The sequence below is a fragment of the Polistes dominula genome, unplaced genomic scaffold (genome assembly GCF_049000335.1).
Source record: "Polistes dominula isolate Pdom_NZ unplaced genomic scaffold, Pdom_raw_medaka contig_77, whole genome shotgun sequence".
NCBI lineage: Eukaryota > Metazoa > Arthropoda > Insecta > Hymenoptera > Vespidae > Polistes > Polistes dominula.
In genome coordinates, this window is record NW_028301152.1 from 6,198,254 (window position 1) to 6,225,655 (window position 27,402).

At 33.5% G+C, this 27,402-nt stretch overlaps 1 protein-coding gene across 2 annotated transcripts; it reads right to left on the minus strand.

Annotated features, from left to right (window-relative positions):
- Window positions 1-7,575: 7,575 nt before the first annotated feature.
- Window positions 7,576-27,234, minus strand: LOC107064362 (growth/differentiation factor 8). Of its 2 annotated transcripts, none has more exons than XM_015316998.2 (4): window positions 27,020-27,234; window positions 24,995-26,791; window positions 10,779-11,391; window positions 7,576-10,597 (listed from the first exon to the last, which is right to left on the minus strand). In XM_015316998.2, exons 2-4 carry the CDS (start codon window positions 25,365-25,367, stop codon window positions 10,378-10,380), a joined length of 1,206 nt encoding a protein of 401 aa, XP_015172484.1. In that variant the 5' UTR covers window positions 25,368-26,791; window positions 27,020-27,234; the 3' UTR covers window positions 7,576-10,377. The 2 variants fall into 2 exon arrangements, with proteins under 2 accessions (XP_015172484.1, XP_089034145.1); XM_089178019.1 differs by having other exon boundaries at window positions 27,016-27,234.
- Window positions 27,235-27,402: the final 168 nt, after the last annotated feature.

Here is a 27,402-nt window from a genome sequence, read left to right on the forward strand (position 1 = left end):
CGGATTTAATGGCCTTCTAGAATATTCTCTTAATCTTTGAATCGAGTTTTACAGCTCGAAAATGTACTGGAAAATGTGATATACAAGTCACGCCTTACGTTGCGTGCTACGCAACACATGCGATCGTTTGCACTTTGACATGTTAAACCAAATATTCGGCAATCGACTTTCTTATAGTCCTTAACGGATAGATAGATATATCGAACATAAGTATTCTGTCACAAAATGCTAATGTGGTGAATATGACCACCCCCAATCCTATAACATTACGATGTCCGATATTTTTTTTATTGTCTTGAGACATCATCCTATTTAATATCTGTTATTTTTCAGAATAATCGGTCATTCCAAGAAAAAATTATTCTTTCGTTCTGTTTCAATCCTTTCATCGATAAAAATCCCCTAATTGGAAATTTGGTAATAACGAATCCGTGGTTCTAAATAAGAACCATTCAAATCATTGAATCTAAGCTATTTGATTGGTATGTACTCGATCAGGATTTCAACGTCATCGAGTGTCATCGTAGACTGTCCGTTGAGTGAGTGATACCGGCTCACCAGGACAATGGGGCGGCCGTAGCGTTCGATAAATCGTGACATATCCGTGAGATAATGCCATCCCTTTTCACGTTGTTTCCCTCAACCCTTTAATCTCGGTGTAACACGGTCGAAAGAGGACAAAGGAGGTGAAGGAAGAGGCGAAGGAAGAGGTAGTGTCGTCGAGGAGAAGGAGGAGGAGGAGAGAAGTTGGCTTGGCTACTTTATACTCGGAGGCTACCTGCCTGCTTGAAAGGGGAGGTATTACGGGGTTACTAAAGTATTGTATGGCCTCCCCAAGCCCCATAAGGATAGCCCTCAGGCACGCACCCCCGTTATCGTATGCGTATGCAGTTTTTTCGCTGGTGCGTGCGCGGGGACGCAGCCCTTATATGTGCAGTGAAGGTGAAGGGGGCATCGGGTAACACGGGCAGGCAGCCACCCAAACGACCGAAACCTGAATGCTCAACCGGGAAGCGACTTTTTGCTATGCTAAAGGTGTGCTTACCTCTTTTCGTTTTTATTTTTATTTTTCCTTTTCTTCCTTTCCTTGCTCTTATTTCTCATCCTTTCTTGTTGTCTAACGAACCTGAACCATCATGATGAATAGGGGCCAATGCACGAAAACAGGTGATTCGGATGACAACTATAACTTGACTATTTAGAATCTTATTTTTTTCCTTTAATTTTTCGTTTTTTTTTTCACCTTTGGAATATATCTATAATAATATACATAATAAAATATGATTTTAAAATAAATAAGTAGCTACCTTTCTCGACGTTAAAAAGAGTTTGAAATTTATTGAAATTGATAATCGAATATCTTTATTCGATAAACTAGTTATGTAGCTAGCTTCTCGTTAAACATTTTTTTAAACCCTTTCTGTGCGTGATAATCATGTTTCAATTCAGTCAAGCCTGACACAACCCTCTGTGCTTTCTACCTATCACATTCTTCCTTTATCTCTCTTTTTTATTCTTTGACTCTTACAGCTTTGGAACCTCGATGTTCCCCTACATTGTGAATACCAATACTTCACCATTGCGGTTCCTCATATGAGGAGGTATACTGATTTTCATATTACTTTCTTTACAAATTTAAAAAGTTCTATTGTTGATAAATGTGCGAATGTGTAAACAAGATAAAGAGAGAGAGAGAGAGAAATGATGAAAAGACATATTTCCACTTGCGTAATATAATCTTGTACGATTTCGAAAAATTTCTTCGAAAGATTTATTTATATACATATTATAACATATGTATGATGATATAAAACCAAATTCGTGGATCTCATTGGTATTATTGTTAAGAGATGTTAGCTACAAATATGTTATAAAATATATCTCTTTTTTATTCTTTTAAATTCATTTTGTATTTCTAATTTATAAGAATAATTTTACAGATGATTATTTTTGATTGATAAGAAAATAATATTTTTTAACCACTTGAATATAAATATAAAATATTTCTTTTATTTACACAAATAAGAGATATTTTATATATCTTCGTATGTAAAGAAATTAAATGTCTTATTTTTCCATTTGAAAATTGGAAAATAAGAAAAAACGTCTTCTTTTTCGAACCGAGCTTTGAATTTTCGTCATTGGGAAGGGAAAGGGTCGAAGTAGATTCGATCAGGTTTCATTAGATTCGATTAGGTTCGATTTAATTCGACAACCGGATCGAGCTTCCGGTGGTGATGGCCGAACAAGTGACGCTTGCGTGCTCTCTTATTTTTTCCTATACCTACCAAGTTTTCTTCCTTTTTCTAATCCATCGTTCACCTCTGACTGTTCACTCGTAAAATGCAAATCCAAGTAAGGGGTGCGTTTGGCCGCTTTAAGTCGACTCATAATTGAATAGCTCGTAAAACATAACTGTGGACTACTACCAATTTTATCCATGATAATTATGTCAAATGCCTGTGACTTCGAGAATAATATTACCAAACGACTCTCGAAATTATTCTCGTTATTGTTTACGCCAAGAGAGATTTTTTGCTTCTCTTCTTTCCCTTTCTCTCTCCCTTTCTTATATCTTTCTCTATTATATTCTCAACCATCCTTCTTCGATAAGATCTCAATAACATGCAAATACTTTCGTAGTCTTTAACATTTTGCCAAGATGATCGACAAATTTTCGAATAATAAGTTGATACTACTGATTTAACGATAATCTATCGTTATTTTTGTAATAATCATTATTTGGTGTTTTTTGTGGTGATAGTGAACCACCAATAGTGATAATGTTTGTAAGTTCAATTTAATAAAAGATTTAGAGTGTAATCAATGCTTTTTTTGTGGTATAACGCACTGAAACGGCTTCCCGTCATCTTTTTTTTACAATAATTTTAATGTTCCAGAAACTAATTAAAATATTTCAGAAAGAATAAATACAAAATAGAGAAATAATTTTCTTTTATATTGTATTTGGTTGTTTAACTTTAGATTTGATCATGTTTCAAATAAAAACAAAAAATTAAGATAAATTATATTTAATTTTTTATGAGCTTTCTAGTACAGGAAAAGCTCCTTTTAATATCATTTAAATGATATAATATGATATTCTTTTATAAAGAGCTTGATAAGAAGTTAATTCCGGCATATTATTTTTACCAAAAAAACCACTGGTTAGAAGCTGGTTATTATTATAAGTTCATATCTTTTTATCATTATTTACAAGCATAAAATAAAGAATTAAAAAAAAAATCGCTTTAAAACGTTCGCGATCAGTAATATATTTAATGATTTATTGTATTTATTAAATTATTATATACATTTAATATACGTACTTGAAATCGGTAAAAATAATTTGTAGCCTGTTCTAAAACGATCACTTCTGCAGAGCGTTCAGTCACATTGTCTTTCGGAGTGCATGTTTATTAAGGCAGAGTCTCGTTAACGAGTACTTACGTGCCGTTCACATTAGATTGAACTTCTGGTCACTGTCATCGAGAATTCATTGCCATCGACGAGAGGCAAAACTTCGTTTTGGATTACTTAACGTTCCGTCCTTGTATAGGAAATTGACCCTCGATCAGTTCGGTTGATTCCAAGCAGTAGACCAAATGCGAAAATGCCATTTCATTTTATACACGTTTTACTCAACAAATTTGATCTTATATCTCTTGGAGTAAGATGATTTTTCGTTATTTACTTTCTTAAAGTTTCATATATTTCGACATAACAAAATTAACGAGTTCAACTTTTATAATAAATATCTTCAAATTCAGATATATAAGGCATTTGTCAATATGTATATACAACAATAATTTATTCATTTTGTTGTTTTAAAAATATATTGCATGTTCGATCTAATGACTTCATGTTTTAGTAAAAGGAGATCAGTAACCCGCTGCAAGGACGAGCTCTTCTTAAGACTGCCAAAGAAGAACAATGAGACTGAGAATTGGAACGTCTGGCGAAACAGTTGACTACCGTAAAGTCAACTGGTTGATTAGTACGACCCATGCATCTACGATCGTATTATAAGCGAGTAAACTTTCGTTGTGCAGTTCGCGAAGATTCGTGACTTCTAGCGCGCGCAAATTCTCGATGATCGTTCAACTAATCGTGAGGTCATCGTTCTCATACGAAACAAGAACACATATTGTACGTAATTATATTAAATGCGAATCTTTAAATGTACAGCATTAACGACAAGTTTGATCCATCTAACAAATTTTTTTATTACACAATTATTTTATTTCTAATATATTCGATATATTTGAATTTTAAGTTATAAATGTTCAAGTAATAATATAGCAAAGTAATATATTGGTAATATAAATTATTAATATGTTTACTACGATCATAATTAATAAACATATATTTATATAATCATCTACTAATTATATACAATAATATATATATTAAATATGGATCTGTGAAAAACTTGTTATACTCTTTGGAAGTCATCTGTATATAGGAAAAATGATTTTTATAATGATTTAGATAAAATGAACTTTAAACAAATTAAATAAGCTGTTTATAAATATTATAGTATTTAATACCATATATTTGTTGCACATATTTATGTTACACCATTAATTATTCTTTCCGTCATAATTACTCGTCATATCCAGTTTAACAAAAAATCAATAAATTAAAATTAATAAAAAATTTTTATTCGAATGCTTTTGCATATAGTATTTTGCAAAGATGCAATATGTACATCATAACATTAAATCCTTATCGAATGATTATTAATTACGCTGAAATTATCTATTGCATACTATTCGAATAACAGTATCTTATACTGTTTTAATATTTATTTTCATATGTCGTCATCGTTTATTTAGAATTTTGATTATTAATTTTTCAATCTAATAATTCCACATAATCCTTAGCAAAAGTAGAAAAGAATAATCTGTTAAACACGCCAAATTCTTGTATGACGACCTATTAAAATTTTTATTACTCACTTAAAATAAAGATAACCAAAAGAACAATGGGGATTTTTTGTTTAAATAAGAATATAAATTTTATTATAAATACATAATAAAAGTTGAAGAATAAACACAAGAGAGAGAGGATAATCTTATAAATTTAAACAGGAAAGAAAAAGAAGGAATTCGGGAAAATTTGATAGTTGGTTTGGTGTCTCGGTAAGAAGACTGGGTAGACCCTAGATTAGACCCAGTTTTAGAACATGAGGCTTCAGGTATTTTTTAGAATGAATTTCTACTGATTACGACAAGTCTAAGAACTATATTTATAGCAAGTACAAGAATTTGTACTTTGTATTCTTGTATTTACTATAAATGTGTGATAATATGTAGTGATATTACTACATAAATACAAATTCTTATAATATATCCTGCACTTGAATTGAAAATGAACTTTGGATAGAGGAAAATAAATGGGAACGTGGGATAACATCACAGGTCAATGAATTGAAAAAGAAGGATCTTCGTTTCGAGTTAGTATTTGAGAAGAATCACGTATAAATCAAAAGTGAATCGTGTCTTGCCGATACGGAAGCGATCGCTATCGAGTGATTTATTACCAATTTATTGTTGCAACACCTTGTAAATGGTGTCAGTGAAGAACAGCAATGGATGAATTATAATACCGTAGTTTTATCGTCAATCAATGGAATTACATGGAGATGAAAAATGTCAATTATATTTCGAAATATTCTCGTCGATTGTGATAAACAATACGACTTTGATATATTCAAACATTGATTATTAATAATTTATTATTTTTATTATTATTGATAATTATTGGTTGAAAATTATTTATAATAATAAATTATTATTAAATCTTTCTGTAACTTGATATTCATTAAGCAATCTAAAATGAAGATATAATTAGGACATTATTCGAAAATGTTTATGTTGATCGAGCTCGTCATTGTCAGTGTGATTAACAAAAAGTAACGCAAATCCATTTTATTTTAAATGCGCATTTATATGCTTTAATTAACATATAAAGGTGCGGATGTGTAAACAAAGATATGCGTGTATACATAAATAAATACATATTTATATGTATATACGTACGTATAGAGACACAGACAGACACGTATCTCCATCAAAGTGGCAGTTCGCTTGTAATCGGGTGCTGCACTCTGATTAATGACTCGTTAAAATGAAGCCGTATATTGTAGATAAATTGACAAATGCGCGAAGCACATGCGAGGGGCAATAGTTCTTGGTCAAACATACCAGACAAACAAGTACTCGTACATCCCATGTATGTAACGGGTGACATGATAAAAAAGTAATACCTCGCTGATCTAGGTACGATCATTCTTTTAACGAACTGTATGTAGTGCATATCTGTAATGTTTTTTTCATCTTCTACTCGTTGCATATCACGGATTAGAAATAATACCAATATATTTTGTTTATAGATTTTCTAATCTATCTACCTTCACATTCCTTCTATTATCATTTTTGTATGAAATTGATTACATTGTACAAGAATTCAAATAAAAAGTGATATATATATATATATATATATAATTATTTAAGATTACTCGATAAGGTAATTATACTTAACTTCGGACTCGTCAAACTGGTCATTACATTTGTCGATCGTATTTGCCGATTATTGCTTTTAAAGTTGTCTCTCAATCTAGTTCCAAATTTGTTATAAGTACAAAGTTTACCGATAAATATATGTAATTTTTAAAATTACGTAATTAAAGTAAATAAATTTTAAATTAATAATTATACGTAAATCATTTTTGACATACTCACTTTGTATAAGTTCATTATTGCATATATGTCACGGATACATACAGTAAAATTTCTCAATTTGAGTTCATAGGTGATCTATAGTCGCTGTAATGTATTTTTGTAGGATTATAAAAAAGTAAATGTTATTAATCAAATATAGAATTCAAAAAGAATTTGGTAGAAACTTCTTTTGATCGTCTTCATTAAAATCAAAAAATTGAAAAGTAAATATAATTCTGACTGCAACTGATTTGACTTATTCGTGGGTCAAATTCTATCAGCTTCGATAACGAATCATCGGTTCTTTTGACTCTGATTAGAGGCCAATGAAAATTCGATTTTCATTATTTTTTAATGTTCTTTATTCTAACAACGTTGTTAAGATTAAGAGGCCCATGAATGTCAACAAATTGTCCATAGAAAATTCAAATCATCTACCATATCATTCTAACCATTGTGAAAAGTATTTGTCTTTTTCACCTTTGTACTGAAATCTCTCTCTTTCATCTCTCTCTCTCTCTCTCTCTCTCTCTCTCTCTCTCTCTCTCACAAAAAAACGATCATTAAACAATCGAGGTCGTTTCTTGTGCCCCGATAGTTTATCGCATTGAACTTCACAAAATGAAACGTTTCCACTCCATCGATTTTGATTTCGCCCTCGAATTTACACAAAGGAGAAAGTGATTTCGTCTGAAAAATAATAATACCAAAAATAGCAATAAAGAAAGAAAATGCAATTAAAATTAAACTCGAATTACGTTTCGATAAAAGTTCTTCGTCAACTCACCATTTTAATTCGAAAACTGACGTAAACTTAAGCATGAACGAAGATAGAGAAAATGAATAACACTTTTTTTCTCGAAAAACCATTTATTTTATCGAATAAATATTTTGCTATCTATGCTTTCTACCTAAGAAGTACACATTATACATATAATTATGCATTTTGTTGTCTTTGTCGTTCTCATTCGGATATTGAAGAGTACACAATTCCATTATTTTTGATAATAGGTACATTGACAAACAAACGAAGAGCGAAAATGAGACAAAGATAAAAGAGAAAAAAAATACAAAGAACAAAGAGGGGGAAGACCTTAATACTAAATGATATTGAGGAGAAGGGAATAGCCTTGATAAAAAACAGTATTGAAATATTAGGTGTACAAATGAATAATCCAATTTCTTTTTTTTTTTTTTAGCAAAACTTCAGGTTTATTTTAAAATCAAGTAAAGCAAGTTTTTTGCTCTCAAGGTATTCGCTGTCGCCTTTCTACATAACTTTAAAGTTATCTTTGCCATCTTTGAAGCAGGTGATAAATTCCGTCTCGAAAAAATACGATATCTTTTGATATGATGAAATCAAAGCCATTTTTGAATCTCGTCAATAAATTAAAAATACATATCGGATAAAACGTGTTGAATCGATTGGAACAAGTAGTAATTCAAGAAAAAAATAACTAGTGAATATTCTGTATGCTTCAGGATATACTAGTTAATGTAAGATTCATTATATCTTTTGTGGCAAGAACAGGTAGCGTGTGACCAGATGTTGTTATGCAATTATTTTATATGACGCTTTTCATTGCTAGTATATGAACATTTTTTTTTTAAGTCTTGACACTTATTGATCATTTACAGTAATCCATATTCATTTTTAACAGTTAATACTAAATAAACATTTTGATATTCCACCAATTGTACAGTAGAATTTTTGTAGAATTTTTTGGACTTTCATTTTTTCGAATGGATTGAATTGAATGAATGAATTCAATATCCATTTTTAGTTTGCTTGTTTCTCACAAGAAAAACTTCTATAAAAAATATATTTTTTTATAAATTTTATTTTATAAACAAAAAAATGTCTATGTCGCATATTAAGTAGAGAAAGACACATGTTATAAAATGTGTATTGTATCAGTCGCCATGTTCTACTCTACTTAATTCAATATAATTTAAGATTATATTCAGTTGCTTTAAATCAATTGTTATTTGTAACAACAATATGTCAATAAAACGTATTAAAGATAAAGATAAAACATAATAAAGAATGAAAAAATCAATTAACCTAAACATTAATTTTCTAGTTTCCGTAGGATCACTAAAGTCACGCAACCATGGATAAAATTAGTACACATGGTGTGCTATTGACTCCAGAGAGGCGATAAAAGATATGGCTATGTGTAAGAAGATTTTTGTAGAAAAGTGACTCGAATTCGTAAAAAAGAAAGTAATAAAGATAATATCAAATTTTTTAATTATTGATAAAATATATGGATTCATTCATTTGTACATCTAATATATTTTTATACACTTTTATCGCATAATTCGTTGTAAATTTTGAGGCGGTGCACAAGAGTAATTACCTATTCTATTATACAAAAGTTCACTACGGTGCACATAACTTGGAAAATTCAAAGCTGTAGAGAGTAAAAAAAGAGGAACGAGGAGAAGAAAGAGAAAGGGAGAGAGAAAGGAACAAGGAAAGGTAGAATGAAATTCATGTGTATCAAAAATTTTAACGATTATTTTTCGTTAAATCGTATTCGCGAATTATGATAAAATGGCGTAGGAAGGAAGCCTTCGTTATTGTACGGTACAGTTTAATAAGAGACGAATGCCTGGGTCAGTTACACTTTTTATCTACAACTTACTCTATTAGATATTCAAGTTAGAAAAATGACGGAGTTTCGTTAATTAATTCGCTTCTACAAGAATTCCTCGATTTGAATCGAGAAATTTGATAAAAGTTATGCCACACTTGCTTGGATTACTTTATGTACACATTCACGATTCATACGCATTATCTCACAATCATTCGTACTATCGATTTAAAAATAGAAAAAAAAAATAAAATAAAAGGAAAGAAAAGGAAAACAAATACGAACGGATAGGAAAAAGATTAATAAAAGATCGAAGATTAATAAAAGATCAAAGTTATTTCACTGTACACCGAGATCTTTTCTGGTCAGTACGTCTTCATCAATCAACAATAACTATTATCATAAATTTAAAACAAACGATCTTATGATTTTCGTTACAGTAACGAACATTATAGTATTGCTAATTGCTAACAGCACAATTGACAAGAGAGAGAGAGAGAAAGAAAGAAATTTGAATAATTGAAAAAAAAAGGACGGGATCTGTATGTGTTCGAACTTCATCGTTAACATCTTTACGTCCGAAACGAAGGAAAGGAGAAATCCAACTAAAAATGTGTGATAGATGGATTATATAGGACATACGTGAGGGGGAAAAAACCAAAACGCTTTATAAAGAGTCGTTCTCTTGAATCAGGAGCAAACGCATTGACGCCTTAAAAATAATACCGTGACTCTAGGAACTATTCGCCTTGCCGTGAATCACCATCGAAGTGCCTGCTCGAACTTTTCTCTTTTTCCAACATCATCTTTTAATTCTATTCTCAAGTTCTTACATTCCTTTTATCGTTATTTTTCCCATTCCTCTCTCTCTTGGTCGCCATTTTATTCGTTCAAACGTTCAAGCACGCGGCACCTAACAATTCCGAACAAGGCACTTTCAGTCTATCAGATGAACGATTTTTTTATTTTTATTTTTTCTGTGTTTATTATTTTCATCGAGGATTCACCAAAGACGAACCGACGACGCATATCTATGTCCTCTAGTAATTGGACTATGAGCATCCGCATCTTTCAACGACCATGCCTGGTAATCGCGAGAAAACAATCTGATATTCGTTGTCAAAGTACAACATCGTGATCTCCGAAAGCTTCCTCGGAGCACAACATGGTCCCGTGTTATTTGGTGGTTCCGCCAAGCTAACTATATGAGTGTTCGGATAAGCTGGTAGAAATGCCATTGGACAATCACCCGAACAGTAATTCGCGTCGTATCTGAAACAGGGAATATAAAACGTAGTTGTTTTTATACAAATTATCGTATAATCCATATACTGCTTTTGTTATCTTTATTTCTACCAAAGAATTGTACAAAATTCTAACAAATATTCAATCAAATTTTCAAGGTTTAATACGTGAAATTCGAAAGTGTAGAAAACTAAATAAAAAGACTCACTTCTTTGGCGCGATTATCCAATCCCAGCCAAACTTTTCAAAATCCACTGTGAGCTTGTACCGACAGCACCTCGTTTCTTGGCTGGCCTCGTCACAATTAAGACCTACATTTCTCTTAATCCTACCACCTCTTCTCGTGTCTAATTCTTGTGTCTGCACTTCGAGATAGGGGGCAAACTCAGCACCAGGATTCGTCTCGACGAGTCTTGAACTCCTACGGTGATTTCCACTAGGACCCGTGATCTTTAAAGCGAGACCGAAGTTATCTCTCGGATGCTTGAACCATTCAGCCACCATTCTTCTTAATTCAATCGTCACCCAAGCACCTCTGCGACCAATCGGTCGAGAATGTAATGTTGTAAACGGTGGTCCCAATACTGGACCACCTGACTCTGTGTTACCACGAAGAATCCTTTGAAGTGTGATTGTCATAGGACATTCGTTATGAGTTTCTACATTATCCAGTTTAACCGAATCGCTCGGCTCGTCACTATCTTGATTGGTACCCCAAACCCAAAGAGATAATTCTGCTCTCGTCACTCGATGTTGAATCACCTTGTCGGAGAACTTGAAGTATAACACGTCTAGACCTTTTGAATGCCTTAGCCTTTGATCTGTCAACAGAACATTAGCATTCCTTCGTTATATAGTTAAACATATTCTAAAGATTCTTATAAGACAGGTACTTTGATATTTTCTCTATATATTGTATAAGTATATCAGGTATTTAAAATCATTCGTTAGTAAACAAGTCGAGAGACTATACAACTCTGATGTAACGCTTATGATTATCAAGCTGTTAAACTGGCTTAAAATAATCACTAATATATACAGAGTGTCTCAGCTAAATGAAATCATTCAAATATTTTCTTTGTTTACGATTGTATGAAGACACTTTATGAAATTTCTGTTTTCTTGGTGTTTTTCTAAATGGGACCCTATATTTTTTACGATATTCTTCTAAAACATCAAAAATAAATTTAATGAATCCATTGATTTTTACATTTAATGATAATTAAAACACATTAGGTCATGCACTTGTATTCAAATTTTCAACTAATTAGTATTTGAACTAATTCATCTTGTGACATTATCGATTAACATGTAACTAGAAATTTTCTTTCCATACTCTCAGGTGTGATAGGATTTTCCTGATAAACTATATTTTTTAATTTATCGCATGATTAAAAATTTAATAAGGTAAGGTTAGAAAAACGAGAAGTCCATTTCACAGTCCCTCGTCGTCTGATCCAACAGCCTCTGAACTTTCTATCTAATATTATTACTCTTGCATATTTCGAATAATGTGTGGGGCAACCATCATGTTGATATCACGTAAATTATGTAATATTTAACGAAATATCTGATAAAAGTTCCAGGAAAATATCATTGAGAAATATTGTGTATTTTTGTCCCGTAAGTTTGACTTTAATGAAGTAAGGACCTATGATTTTAAATGATAGGATCTCGCACCACATATTCACAATTTTTGGTCTCTGATTATTAATTTCTTTCATCGATCGTTGATTTTCTACAGACCCATATTGCATGTATGTATTATTGGTTATACAAAAAATATATAGTGCATATCTTACGATAATTTTTATTATCTTTAAATGTAAATATCTCGAAAGTAAATGATTGAAATAATATGATCATTCTCAAATCCTTTTTATTCGTTTTTTCATGCTTTGCAAGAATATCGCAGAAAATATGTAGGTTTGTAAAATCTAAGAATAAGTCATCGCTATTCTTGTGTGTTTTTTGAAAATATGTAATTACACAACCAGTAACGGAATTAACAAGGATACGATACAAAAAGAGGTGAACAATGTTTATCAGATATGACAATAAAGTATCAATAAACTTGATCTAACGGTACCTAAACGAGTTCGAATTTGTGCAAACGTCTTCTACAAGTGTACGTTATATTCATGTTACGTACAATGTGGGAGAACCTACATAACAAAAATAAGACTGCACCTTCGGGAAAGATAATTGTTAGTTATAGGAAGTTTGATCGATGAGAACCATCTAGATTAATTATTCACGGAATATTACAAGATTATTGTAAGAGTAATTTAGTAAGGAAGTTAGAACATTAAAACTACACATACACGATTTTTCTTACTCTCATCAACTCGTTATAAGTCCATTTAAAACAACATCGATAATCTTCAAACTTCATAAAAAAAATGATCTTAAGAAAATATTCCTTTAATCGTTACATCACCCCTCCTCCCTGATATATTGCAATTTTTTTCTTTCAAGTTTTTTTTATACAATTATAAATATAGAAGATATCTAAGTGATCCATTTAGCTAAAGACATTTTGTATATATATATATACATATGACTATTTATTAAATGCAAGAATGATTAGCACAAAAAAGCAAAATGAATATATGATTTCAATCGAGACACGCCGATCGCAATATAGCCGTTTCATTCGAAGATTAATGATTTCTACTTACATAGTGAGAATCTATACGAAGATTGTTACTTGTCGTGAGGTTATCGAAATAGATAACCGAATATCGGAAAAGATTCGCGATAATCGATGATGTATATGCGCACACGCCAATGATTAAAATTGCGGGTCTCTTGCTATTATTACGAAAAGACTTTCGTTATCTTACATTATTAATAAGAACAGTGTAACGTATTAATTAATAGAATAAAGTCATTTACCGACTTTGAAAAAAATCCTATCGTATAATAATACGAATAAGAGGAAAACATTATTTTAATGTAAAGCTTTGTCTGCTCCAATCATCGTTTGCTAACATAAAAAAATTCAATGTCTAGACTGTATTAGTAATTATTTCTCATCGTAACATAAGCTACTGCGAAAGTATTTAACATGATAAGACGCATTAGAAACTTTGTTTCTAATTGCGATTGTAAATAATAACTTCAAATGATCAACGCGTATCTATAGCGGTGTTTATCGTTATAATATCACGACGCATTAAAGTTTTTCTTAAATCTAAAAAAAAAATAACTAGAGTGAATTAGATGAATCTACAGATTGTTCTAGGGTGTGGAATCGAATGGAATGTTGATCACATTAGCTCTATGACTACATTGTTTTTTCTTGTAAACATATATTTAATGACGAGTATTTCACATATTGCAAGATCTAATATTCAATACAAATGCGTTAAATAAAAAATAAAAGCTAATATAATGAAGACGCGACGTATCTAAATTTATCATCATCTTTTCCTTCCTCTTTTAAAGGAAATAAGAAAAAAGTAATTTGCCAAGTGGATCAGTAAGGCTAGATACAACGGTGAAACGTGTGCCGATAATTCGAGTCATCCAGTCAAAGGGTTAAACTCTTTGCGTGCCATTCGTTCAATCGCATTGCAACTATGCTGGTTTGCCTAGAAAAGACAAGGCCAGGCGTAAGTTGTCGACAAGAAGAGACCTCGAGAAAAGTTTCCTGATTGATCGTCGAGAAGAAAAACGATGCTCCGTGTAACGGTAAGACTCGCAAGCCAGGTTTTACCCTTCATGGAAGCGGTCTTGGATGGCCCGAATAGAAACCGCTGCTACCGTCACTGTACGCAGGTTTAACGGTCCTAGTAAATTTTCAGGCTCCCGACCAGAAACATATCTTTCGCTTTAATACGTTTTACTGTACATCAATTATTCCGCTCTTAACAAATTAAACACGATCCATGCGACCTTTTGATAAGTGGGTCCTAGATTAATAACCAATGAACTATTGTTAAATAATCAAATTTTTTTTCAATCGGATCAACGTTTCACGCCAACGAGACGTTGAAACAAATGTTATTCGCGACGATATTTTTAAAGCGTGAATTCGATTTATTCATTTACCATCAATTTATTATTAATTGTTTGTTTCATCAGAAACGTTCTCAAACTTCTTTTCTTCTTTTCACTTTATCTCCCTTTTCGTTCATTTTCCCCGATTACGATCACGATCGAAAAACGACCACAATGATTCTATTATATTATCTCTCATATTATTGTACTAGAAAATTGACACTTAATCGAGAGAAAATTATTACCTACGGGAAGTTTCAATGTTTTATCAAATAATGACAGACCAAGATGTCTTCGTGCGATCATAATTTAGAGTAGTTATAGATTCAGTATACACCGTCGGCCCCCCTTGACATTTTCTCCCTATAAACTAATTTCTAACGACTAATTGCGTTAATCTTATAAATAGCAAGATCTTCTTACCCCCTTCACCGGCGACGTCTTTCGGAAACTTCATACGATCAGAATGAAGATGGATCAAGTTTTCCCTTCCCGGCCGGTATAATCGACTTAAGGAAGACAAACTTAATCTCTTTACTGTGACTTCACCTTCGAAGTGCCAAGGATTCGTAGACGTACACCTAGACGTCCTCTTTTCTCTCTCTTCCTCTCTCTGCTACCTCCACCCCACCCCTCCACCCATTCATTCTTCTCCCTTCTATGACACCCGTTCTTTCTTTTGTTCTTGAAATTACCAACAAAACGACATTCGTCTTATTTTATCCGTAAAATCGTACTTCACGGATTTAATTTAATAATTATTATGATAGTATCTCTCGTTTCATTCTTCGTAACCATTCAGTTAATATGACGTCTTTCTTGCTAAGGTAAGCATAATATTTGCTGCTAAATGATAAAATTTGTTTTATTATATCTGTGGAATGTATGTACATATCCTCTGTTTGTTTACGAATTAACTGTAAATCCATTTCTTAAAAAAAATTAAATAACTGATTGATTGTTGACTAATATTCCGAAAAAAAATGTATTCGAATGATTTGTAAAGTTTATATAAGATTTAAAATCAAACTGTCTGAAGGTTGTTTGAAGGTTCTCAGAGTGTATGATTTTAAACAGGAAAACGTACGTCATAACTGAGGTGAAAAGTCGTGCTTTGATGAGTAAGAAAGAAAAAAAAGGAAAGAAAATGGCGAAAGAAGAAGCGGAAAGGAAAGAGGAACGACAAGACAGTAAGATGGGTGACTTATTTTGGTCCAGACGAATTACCGACCGTCTGGCTCGGCAAGTTCGAAAACTAAATTTAAAGTTACGCGAAAAAGGGGAAGAATTGTGTCTGGAGAAAAAGTCAAAGCAAAGCGAACGCGATTACTGAAAGGGAAACGACTGATCTTAAAACTTCTAAGGCACCCTTGAAAATGTCCGAAACATTCTCGACATTGGTACGTTCTTAACGTTTCAACGATCGAATTTAGAAAAAAAGCTAAAAAACTTGGAACCGTGACATTTTGTTATATACATATGTACGTATAAATAAACCATATTTCTTATATTTTATTGTTAGAGCAAGGATAAAAATATGAATGAAAGAAAGACAGAACATTATTTATTATTTATATAAGGTGAAAAAAATTTTGTTTAAGTACTTTATTTAAAAATTACGCCGACTTTCTGCGTATTCCTCTCATTCGAAGAACAAGCTGAACGATCAATTTACGAGTCAAGGAAACAAAAGACAAAGAAAAACGATTCATCGTCTATGCCTTTTAGACCGAGTTTTTTTATGATATGTCTGAGAGATGAGGAAATGTAAAAGAAAAACAGATTTTCGCTTAAAGTTGTCATAGGACGTTTAAATCCCGCTCAGCTTCGGTACACGTGATGGTGCTTAGCGCGGATTTTCAATTTGGTGGCGCGTAGAGACATAAATAAATACGTGGAACGTATCCCAGTGAAAGTGAAAGAGAAAGAAGAGATAGTAAATGGAAGAGGGGAAATAAAAGAAAAACAAAAATAAGAAAAGGACAGAAGAAGACAATAAAGCGAAAGTACATCGACGATTCGCTTTAGCTCTCTCGAGATAAATATAGTGTTTACAAACGGAGGTCACTCGCATCGTTGGATCAGCCGGTGAAACTATTTTCTTCTATTTCAATCGAAATCTGTTACTTTCTTGATGATTTGATGACAACGAGATCGAAACCAAAAGTAATTAATAACCATTTATTCGAATTTTATTATCTTATTACATTGTATATCTTACAACAAATTTAAAAATCACAAATTTAAGATACCTTTTATAAAATTAATAAAAAATGTGGAATAAAACTTTCTTTTTTTAACTATATAGATTAATTACAAAATTAGATCAATGGTAGTTGATTTTTGGAAATATAGACGAAATTATGATTAGATTTATAAATTTATACAAGATCTAATTTACTTTATATATCTTCTATTATGTATTGTTTGGAAATAAAAAAAGCTTTGATTATATATAATCAAGAGATAAATTATTATAAATAATTTAATCTTTTTCTCAGGAAACAATTAGATCGAATTTTTCCCTTAACATTTCCTAAATAAAGTAGAAATTGTCATTAAAAAAAAGAAACAAGAAAACATAGATAAATAGGTAAACAAATAGAAAGGTAGAAAGAGGAAGAGAGAAAGAGAGGGAGAGACGAAGAGACAGACAGCGACACAGAGAATCAGTGGGAACTATGAAAAACAACGGTGATATCGCGATGTCGTGGCCCTGTCTATAAATAAATGAAGCAATAATTGATATGGAACACGGTCTCTCCTCTTCCCTCCAAGTACTCGATGATCGTGGAGCCGCGCGAGAGTTCTCACTGCTATCGGCCAGTTCTTTAACGTTTTGGCGTTGCGGAACGCGTAAGGGCGACGACGTTTAAAAATATCATACGACAAATCGTCTACGTGCAGCGCATGGCCACGTACCAGAACGCGAGAGCAGATCGTATGACTCGTCGAAATTTAATACCAACCTTGCTGTTGGCGGATAGGAGAGTCCGGTAGTCGTTGAGTACACTCGCACACTAACCACGCTTTCGAGACCAACCAAACGTCTATTTCTCAACCCCCGTAACTCAAAAATTATCCTTAGTTCTAGTCAACATCCAATCGATCTATCTATATCTTCCTCCATTTAAAACAAATCTTTCATAGTTACTAACACGGATGAGCTTCGTTTCTATCTCAAAAGGTTTTGTTTTTTATCTATTCTATTGTACAACATATTTCGTAAATAAAATGTATATTCTATATGGATCTTAAAAGTTAATAAGTGTTATAGTGTTAAGTCTAGCAATGTGAATTCGGATTCTTGATGTTAAATTTATTGCATCAAAATCGTCATATTTTTCTCGTTAAGGAATTCCCCAACTGCCTGAAAGATGGACTAATGTCATCGAAAATGTAATTGTAAAAGAAGACATTGAGGGAGATACATTCATTTGATTATTATTCTTATGATCTTTAAGTAAGTTATCTATAAAGAAATATTTATATTAAATAGTACATCATAGTCTTATTGAAAAATGTGAAACCATGGTATATAAAATGGAGCATTTTAACCATCGAGTATATTTTACAAAATCAATGGGAATTCCTATTGCAAATAAAAAAAAACTAAACAGGAAGGTGGTGGCAATTAACAAAGAACGAAAATTGAGGTTCGACTGGAATTTGAAAGAATGAGAAAGAAGTAGAAAAAAAATAAGGATTTTGAAAAGAAGAGTATTGGAGAACGTTGATTCGTCGATACAATCAGCCCGCAGCGAGAGACCTTTGCGTGAATTTAACGAAGAATGGTCTTACCCATCTCACCTACGTGCGAAACGAAACACATTAAACCTTTAAATTAATTTAGTGAGCTTGGTTCTTAATCTTTCTTTCTTTCTTCCTCTCTATCCCCTTTACTCCTCTTCTTTCTTATCTGAGAAGACATTATCTCATTTTTGAAGGGCCGTCCTTTTCGATCTGAAAACTCTCGATAAAATGTACTATTTAAGATCTTAAAGAATTCTAATCGTAGCTAATTGCAATTCTTAATCGTCTTAATTTAAAGTACCAACTCGTTCAGAATTATTGAATGATATTTTCATTCCAATATTGAGATAACACATTTTGTCTTCTTCTTCTTCTTCTTCTTCTTCTTCTTCTTCTTCTTCTTCTTCTTCTTCTTCGAAAACAGCAAAATCTAACAAACGAAAAAAAGGTTGTTTCCTTTCGTCTCACGAATGTTGTGTGGTCCCTTTTCTTCGCTTTTGCCGGAGGGTCATTTATGTCGAACTGTGTACATGAAAGAGCGATGGGGTGCAAAAAGAGGCGTTCCTGCGTTTTTCTCTCGTCATTCCTTCCCTCGTGCGCGCCCACCTGTCGTTTCGAAAGGGGATGATGGGAGAGCTGTCACGAACGCACGCGATGTCGATGAAAAGGCCCCGCGCCTCTCTATATGCATATGGATAAGAGGGCGAAAAAAAGAAAGAAAGAAAGAAAGAAAGAAAGAAAGAAAGAAAAAAGAGGGTGGGTGGTAAGAGAAACGCGTGACCCAAATGCGAATTTTATCGAGTTACGCTGTTATACTGTCGAACTGTAATAGCAATTGCAAGCTACCTTCATCACGCAACAGCTAATTACTTGTAGGCTCGTTCCTTTTTACGTCTGCCTTTGGTCTAAACATCAAAGCTGCTTCAAAAAACGATATGGTTCCTTTCAAATAAAAAGGTAAACCGAGTTCACCGATCCCAAGATAATCTTCGTATCATAAATAATCAATTACTTTCGAAAAGTGAAAACAATAAACAATCATATACCCTTGTTTATATTTTTTTATTTAAAATCGCAAATTAAACGCGTTTCCATTAAAATAACAAATATTTTTCGTAAATTAGATAATCAATTTTTCTGACGTTCATTCGTAATTTCATGCAAAAAATGTAACGATTGCTGTACTTTTTTATAAAAAAAAAAATACAAAAAAAAGAAAAATAAAGTCTATCCGATAAATAACGCAATACGACATTAAAAAGATCAATTGATTTTTTATTTATTTATTCATTTAATATGTTAATATTATAAAAACGTCGATTAGAGGAAGATTACTGTGGAGATTTAACAAAGATATTAGATCTAGTAGAAATTAGGATATACTCGTAAGGCAACAATTACGAAAGCCATGCGTAACGAAAATATAAATAAATACGCTTGATAATAGTAAAGCGATACGCGAATCTAACTCTGTCTCATGTTATAGACGTCGATGGAGCGGTAATACACGTTGAATTGTTATGTAATCCAAGTAGCCCTTAAACGCATTCGCGTTACTGCGTGTCAGTGATATTTGCACTCTTAATATCTCCGAGTTAGCCGGGAACACGACAAACTGGTTTTCTGCATCGATCGATCCTACCGCCACAGTGGATCGGTCAGAACGCGTATCGACAGCTACAGAAAAGCGACGTTTCCATCGGGATCATCTTGGTATTAGAGTGTTAAATCTCGAATACTCACATTAAATATTTGACCAATTTTGACACCAGTCACATTACTTTCTTCCAAAGAAACTATTCGCTTTAACAACCCAAAACAAAAATGACTTTTATCTAATCGTGCACTAATTGCATCTAATATGTGCACTTTGAAATCAGAGAATATATTTTTAATAACATAAAACATTTTAATCTTTCAGTAAAAAAAGAAAAAAATAAATAATACATATAATCATTTATACTGATAAATGAAAAAATCCAATTAAAAATTCATATTTTAGAATTATCTGTTTTAGAAAAAGTACACGCGTATTCCTCGAAGGAAAAGCGTGATCATTACGACGTCGGTGTATAATGTTGAGAACCACTAAAAGTGCGGCGCCTGTCTGCGAGTATGCTGACCGCAAGTGCTGCTATCAGAACTGTCATTATTATGTATCTGTTTCAGAGTTATTCATTTCGTTGAAAGCGGGTGGATTTAAGGCTACATGCTCTGAGGTTCCGAAATGAAAAGATCAAAAGGGAATCAATTGATAGATAGATAGATCGATAGATGGGCAAATAGATGTACACTTATTTATAGTTTGAAAATTACTTCTCTCTTGTAATGTCATACATCAAATGAATATGTCATCGAAATAGAAAATAAATATATGTGCTTTACGAACCTTAAACAACATTTAACTAAAAGTCATTGTCAATGTATGGTAACTTATACATCTGTACATCTGTATATATCAAACATATATTTGAAGCATCCACATTTAAAAAAAAAAAATTCACGATAGCGATAGCATATATTCGAGAAAAGTATTCATGTGGACGATTATAGCTATACCCACTTCTTTTTATAACTCTTCACATATGAGATTTTGATTATATTCGCTAATCGCTAAATTACGTTCGATAATAAAAATACTGGCCTTTTTTGACCTATGTATTTCTTATCCTACGGATGATCATCTTTGTCAGTCAAACAAATGTCGATAAAATAAAATTAAAAAATATTTCAATAAATTTGACAATTTCATCATTAACAATGTTAGTAAAAATCAAATATTGAAAAATATGAAATAAAGAAAAACAACGTTATTTAAATCGTTCGAATATAAACTTTACTGGCACTGTTTGATAGTAATTACATTTTTTTATAAACACACGACTTAATGGGTCGTAGAATGACATACATTAAATTCTCCCCACATATTTTTAATAAGAATGATTTCATTTGTATGTCAACCGCATGATGATCAAAAATATTACGAAACATTTGTCCTTGAAATGTCAGATACATTAGTAAATTTATATTAAATTACATTGAAAAATCTCGCCTTTCTGGCCATCTAATAAAGAAACAATAAATATCATTTAGTATGCTTAAAATAAATTAGGGACTAATGTAAAAATACGATGCTACAACGTGACAGCAACAATAACGAGGCTTAGTTAAAAATAAACAATTCAAATATTCGCAAAAAGGAAGGTTCGAAATAAGAAAAAGATTGGTCCTAAACTAGAAGAGTCCTAACAGCGACCTACCACCTACTACAGACAACTTTAACGCGATAATGAGCGATGGGCCTGACCTAGGCTTTGTATCGGCCGTGACCTTCGTTACGAATCGAGGCCGGTTCGTCGTTCGTACTTGGAAATTCGAACACGCCTATTTCAGCCTGGACTGTAACCTTCTTTCAACAGGTTAATCTCTCCCCCCTGATCCCTTCTTCTCTCTCACCCTCTCTCTCTCTCTCTCTCTCTCTCTCTCTCTCTCTCTTCTTTCTATTTCTCTTTCTTTCCTAAAACAGGTCAAAGCCAGAATTAACTTTTGCCAAAAAAATCACGCAAATTTAAACATTTTGAAGAAAAATAATTATTTTCAATGAAATATGTAAAATAATTTGAAAATAACACAAAGTTTAACCTATCATAAATGTTTAACTAATTGAATCGAATAATACTTGTTTTTATTTTATGATAAATAATAAAAAACAAGAAATGAAATTAACAAGGAAAAAAATAACTAACACAAAAGAGATTTTGTTTTCCTTATTTTCAAGAAAATTTTCTATCGAAGCGATAACATAAACGGAATGGAAGAGCTAGTTCAACTTCGAGAAGAACAAAGAAGTTATTTCGGTTGAATACTCGCTAGCCAGACGACAAAAACACCGTAAGGAAATGACTAATTCGTTAACCACAAATCGCACATATGACAGATCGTTGTTAGAACCCTTACAATTTAATTCAGAGGCATATACGTAAATACGATCGTTGAAATTATTTCGTTTTCTCGTTTCGAATTATTTCTTAACGTAATATATACCCATTAAATCACATGAATATATGTATATACTGGTATATACTTATAATGCGATAAAAACGAAAGAGAACAATCTAAAAAATAGAAACATTTTATTGTAAGTATATATATGTGCATATATCAAAATTATTGATGTTGCCACACGCACGTTCGAGATCGACCTGCATTCGAACGACCAAGATCGATCGATCGATCGATCTCTCGAGGACGCACTGCAAAAAACTGACTGTCGTTTCGTCGAAGGAAATCTAGATGCAAGAATGCAGAGTAAAGAAGGAGAAAAAAAGAAAGAAAGAAAAAAGACGAGGAAGATGAAAATTGAAGAGAAAGAGAAATATGTGTATATAAAAAAGAATGAATAAAGAGAGACAGAGAGAGAAAGGAAGATAGTGAGAGAGAGAGAGACAATAAGTTTGTAAAATCAAGATCCAGAATGGTGTCATGTAAGAATTGCAGAGTACCCGAAGAAAGATAAAGATCGACCAAACCGATAGCCCTACAGGAATTTGATGCTCCCTTCACCACCGTCCTATCCTCTAAAAATACTATCTTACTTTATTCTTTCTTTGGTGTAAGGCCCATTTTAAATATAATTAAAAAAGAAAAGAGTGTCCATCTAATATTGACATAAAGAAATCAAAAAGAACCATTGTATATTTCCAAATTTATAACAAATCAAAAAAATATTTTGAAAAATCCGAAACAACGATCAACAGATTTTTATTTTCTTTTTCTTTTTTTTCTTTATATTAATAATATAATTAAAATAATAATATATTAATCAACAAAAAAAATGTACTCGTCTTTGTTTTTCTTTCTATCTAACTATTTCTTCATTTTCTTACTTCAATAAAAACGTATGCTTTTGTGTGATCAATTTGCAGTATCCTATTATCAACACGAACGAGAACAAAACGCATGTAGAACAAATAAACGGCTGGTAAGGCACGTAAAACTGCATTAACAGATGAAAAGAATTCGTCATTGGTTCAAAAAACATGTCTCTAATGCTGGTCGTAAGAACTTTTTGTCTTATTATCCTAAGATAAAGGATTTTATACATCATACAAGTAGTTCGAGATGTAATGCGTTTATGCAAGAATAAAATTTAACTATCGATTCTTGATGTAACGAAATTCCGCAATGCGGAAAACAAATTAGAATTGATGATTTTTTTTTTTGTTTACTAAATAGTTAAAAATAACTATTTCATTAATTCAAATAATTTCAATATTTATCATTCGTATATTCTCTTATTATTTATTAACTCTAAGCAATTCGATCCTTTTCATTTTTTCCAATAAGAGTCACTCATCTTGGAGTAACCTTGCTGGAATATAAAGACAATACTACGTTTCATTTTGCAAACTAAACGTGAACAAGAGACTTTTCCGAGCGAAGTTTTATCTTTCTTAAAACAAAGCGCTAATTTTAGTAAATAATTAGTTATCGTTGATTTGTGATTCACGTTGACATTTATACATCCCCTCTGAAAACTTGGACTCCGTTCGCAGGTGATTCGTTCACGTGGATGTATGTAACATTGTTAATGATTTATACGTATATTTAAAAGTAAACAAGTATTGAGATACAATGTGTAATGTATTTATATTTAAATATAAGTATATACATATCTAGTTAAATAAATATAAATAAATATAGTATTTATATGAGTATATGTATGCACATACGGGCGCGAATGTGTGTTTTACTTGTGTACCCGTAACCTGTTACCTATGTACATGGAAATCTGTAAAATTATACATTTTTTAAAGGTTCGACACGAAAATTACTCTCGGCATTACGAATATGAAAAGACAACTTTCGTAGAAAGATCAAAAGAACACGTTGAATAAATGGCGTTTCGTGGAACGTGTTATACGAAATTATCAGTTACGCTATCAAGATTGATCTCGAAACTTATAAAGCAACACGGTACATCGATCAAGCCTATATTAAGTACGTTAATACGGCCATGAAATTCAGATTAACTGGAAGCAGGTAGAAGAAGAAGCCGTCCGGTGGTTCACGTCGATCATTTCTCGAGGTGTTTTTTAACAATTCATTTTTTAATATATGAATACAGGGAGGAAGAGTTAAACACAGGTTGTAAGGTAGCCTACTAACACGAGTACATGGCTTTTACCCTATAAAAGTTTCGAGAATAATCTCGCCTAAAGGATTCGCGTAGGTAGAAGTAAGTCGTGTCTTCTTCTGAGCCTTCTCCCCTCTTCTTTCCATTTTTCTCCAAGGAAGAAGTATGCATTATGTATGTATATTATATAGAGAGAACGTTTTTAACGGTGAGAAAAAAAGGGAAAGAGTGAGAGAGAGGCTCAATAAGTCCCATTATCGCCTTGTACAAGCCCTCGACGCCTAAAGGCAAAGATCGAATTTCAAAAATCGATGCCGTAAGAACCCCGTAAGACGAAAAAGAAGATATGGGCTCAAAGTATTTCACCGATTAACGATCGAACAATTTTTTTTCTTTCCTTTCGTTTCACGTCGATACGCGAATTATCTACAATATCGTTAGGAAAAGTATCAACGAAAAAATGTGTTTCAAATAATTAACTAGGGGAAAATAGGGGCAAGAAAAAATGGCAAATACAATTTGGTACTCACGTGGTTGTGCCAAGGCAAAGATGCTCTCGGTCTTAGCGGCGTACTCGTCAATTTCCTCGTGATAAGTGATACCGGGTTCTACTGATTGAGGTTGATCGGCCTGCATTCCGTACATGTCCATAAGTTTTGAAATAGGCGGGATTCTTGGGAAGGCTCTACCAGTCATATTAGGCGCCTGCTTCAATCCGAGCTTATTAAGTATCTGCTCTTTGATAGCTTCGAGACTGAGAGCCCTGATCTCTTCGTGCATCCTACAAGCGTTGCAGGCAGTACCGGCCATTGCGAAATATCTGACGCGAGCTCTCTCGATGCCAGGCGCGTCGAAGGCACCGAGGAGGAGCAACGAGAGTATCAGGAGCGGTCTCGTGACCATTTTGCTCCCAAGGTCACGGCTCCTGACAAGGAGGAAGCGTCGCTCGCGGGCTTCCGTCTTAAGCACGATCTGACGATCAAACAATCCGCGACGACCACGTCATCCTTCTTTTTCCTCTCTAATCTCAGCGTTTCTTCCACTTCCGTATTTTCAACTCGAATAAGGAAATTCCACCTTCCTGGAGATTTTCTTTTCCTCCTCCCCCGCCCCTTCTTCTTTTTTCTCCTTTTCCTCCGCCCCCTCCTCCCCCCCTCCTCCTCTTCCTCCTCCTTCTGCCTCTTCTTCCTTTCTTCCGGCTGGTCGCCGTCCTCTCCTATCTCTACCACTTTCTTCTTCTCCACAACCACCACCAACACCTCCACCACTTCCTCCTCCTCCTTTATCGCAAAGCACTAGCTTCTTCTTACCAATTACGTGCGACCCCCGTTTCACGTTTTTCACTTCAAGAAACTTCCGCTTGACGTGTTTAGCCGTCGGTGATATTGCACCGGTCAAAATAAGCGACCACCAGCCCGACGTAATGCAATCGCGATCCAGCTTCGATTTCTTCCCTACGTCTTTGAGATTTTAATCAGTGCTTGTTTTAACAATCAATTTTATGACAAATGTGGTCCTTTGCGGCACTTTTTAGTAGTAAATCACGAAAAAATAACGACGATAAAAATGAATCAGTCGATTTATGCCCTTAAAGCACACTTTTAATCGATCGGTAGACTTTTGCTCGTCACGTCACATCGCAGAGACGACAAAATTGTTCGCGTGGTAGCCAAGGGCTTAAGTCAATTAGATACAACACACTGTCCGATAAAAGTAACTCCGACTTGACTGAGACGACGACACAAACGGAGAAAGGAGATAAAAGAGAATCAAAAACAAATAGAGAGAGAAGAGAGAGAGTAAGAGAGAGAAAGAGAGAGTAAAGCAAGAGAACGAGAGCGGTGGGGGAGGAAAAAGAAACGATGAGTACGACGAGCGGTCCCGCTGCACCCTTGTAACCTCCAATTCTAACCCGTTCTCCTCGTCATCGTCATCGTCGTCGTCGTCGTCTTCGTCATCCCAAAGAATATCGCGCGCCGTATTTCGAACTCGAAAGGAGCTTCTTCACCGGCACATCGCCTTTTGCATACTCTCGATCAGCATTAGCCCTTACGAACGACCGTCACCTCTATTTCTTTTTCTTTTTCTTATATTTCCTTTTTCTCCAGTTCCATTCACAACGATACCACCGCCACTGCCGCCAATGATCTTCGCGATTTTAGCGATCGTGATTCTTCTCCTTCAATCCTTCCTCCTTAAATCGTTCTTTCCCCTATATTACGTCAGACTCGAGATGGTGCTCCAGAGACAAGAATAAGATACCTTCTTCGAAGGTAACTAATAGAGTGAGATACGCTGATCTCCTCGTGTTGTCTATCTCTTTTTATCTAGGATAGCAAAAGAAAACAAATCAAGAGATAGAGATAAATAAAAACAGAGATAGAAAAAGAAAGTGAGGGAGTGAGAGAACGTGAAAGAGAAAGAAAGAAAGAAAGAAAAAGAGAAAATGTGAAAAAAGAAAAATAAAATAAGAGCAAAAGTATCACGCGTGAAGAAGGTCGCGTCGATAGGGTGAAGGGAGGGGGTTCAGGATTGCCGGTAGGCGCGATACCTACAGATCCTTAAAGCTTGCTAGCCTGTCAAGCACTGAGTCAGGAGGCGCGCGGTTTCACCGCATATATGTCGAGGTGGAAGCCTCCTTCTCTCTTTCTTCTTCTTCTTTCTTCTTCCATCGTCCTCTCCTTCTACTCTCTCTCCCTCCGTCTCTTCCTTCTTCTCCTTCTTCGCCTCCCCTATATATCTCGCTCCCGTTTTCTCTCTCGGCGCCTTACTCTCCCTCCCTCCCCTTCACTCCTACCCCAACTCTTGCCCCTGCCCCTTCCCCTTTTGCTCGCACAATATTTCTTTCTCTTACTCTCTCTCTCTTTCTCTATGCCACTTTACCTCCCTTCTCCTCTTGTTCTCCCTCTTTGACGTGCGAGCGTAGTATCTTATGCAT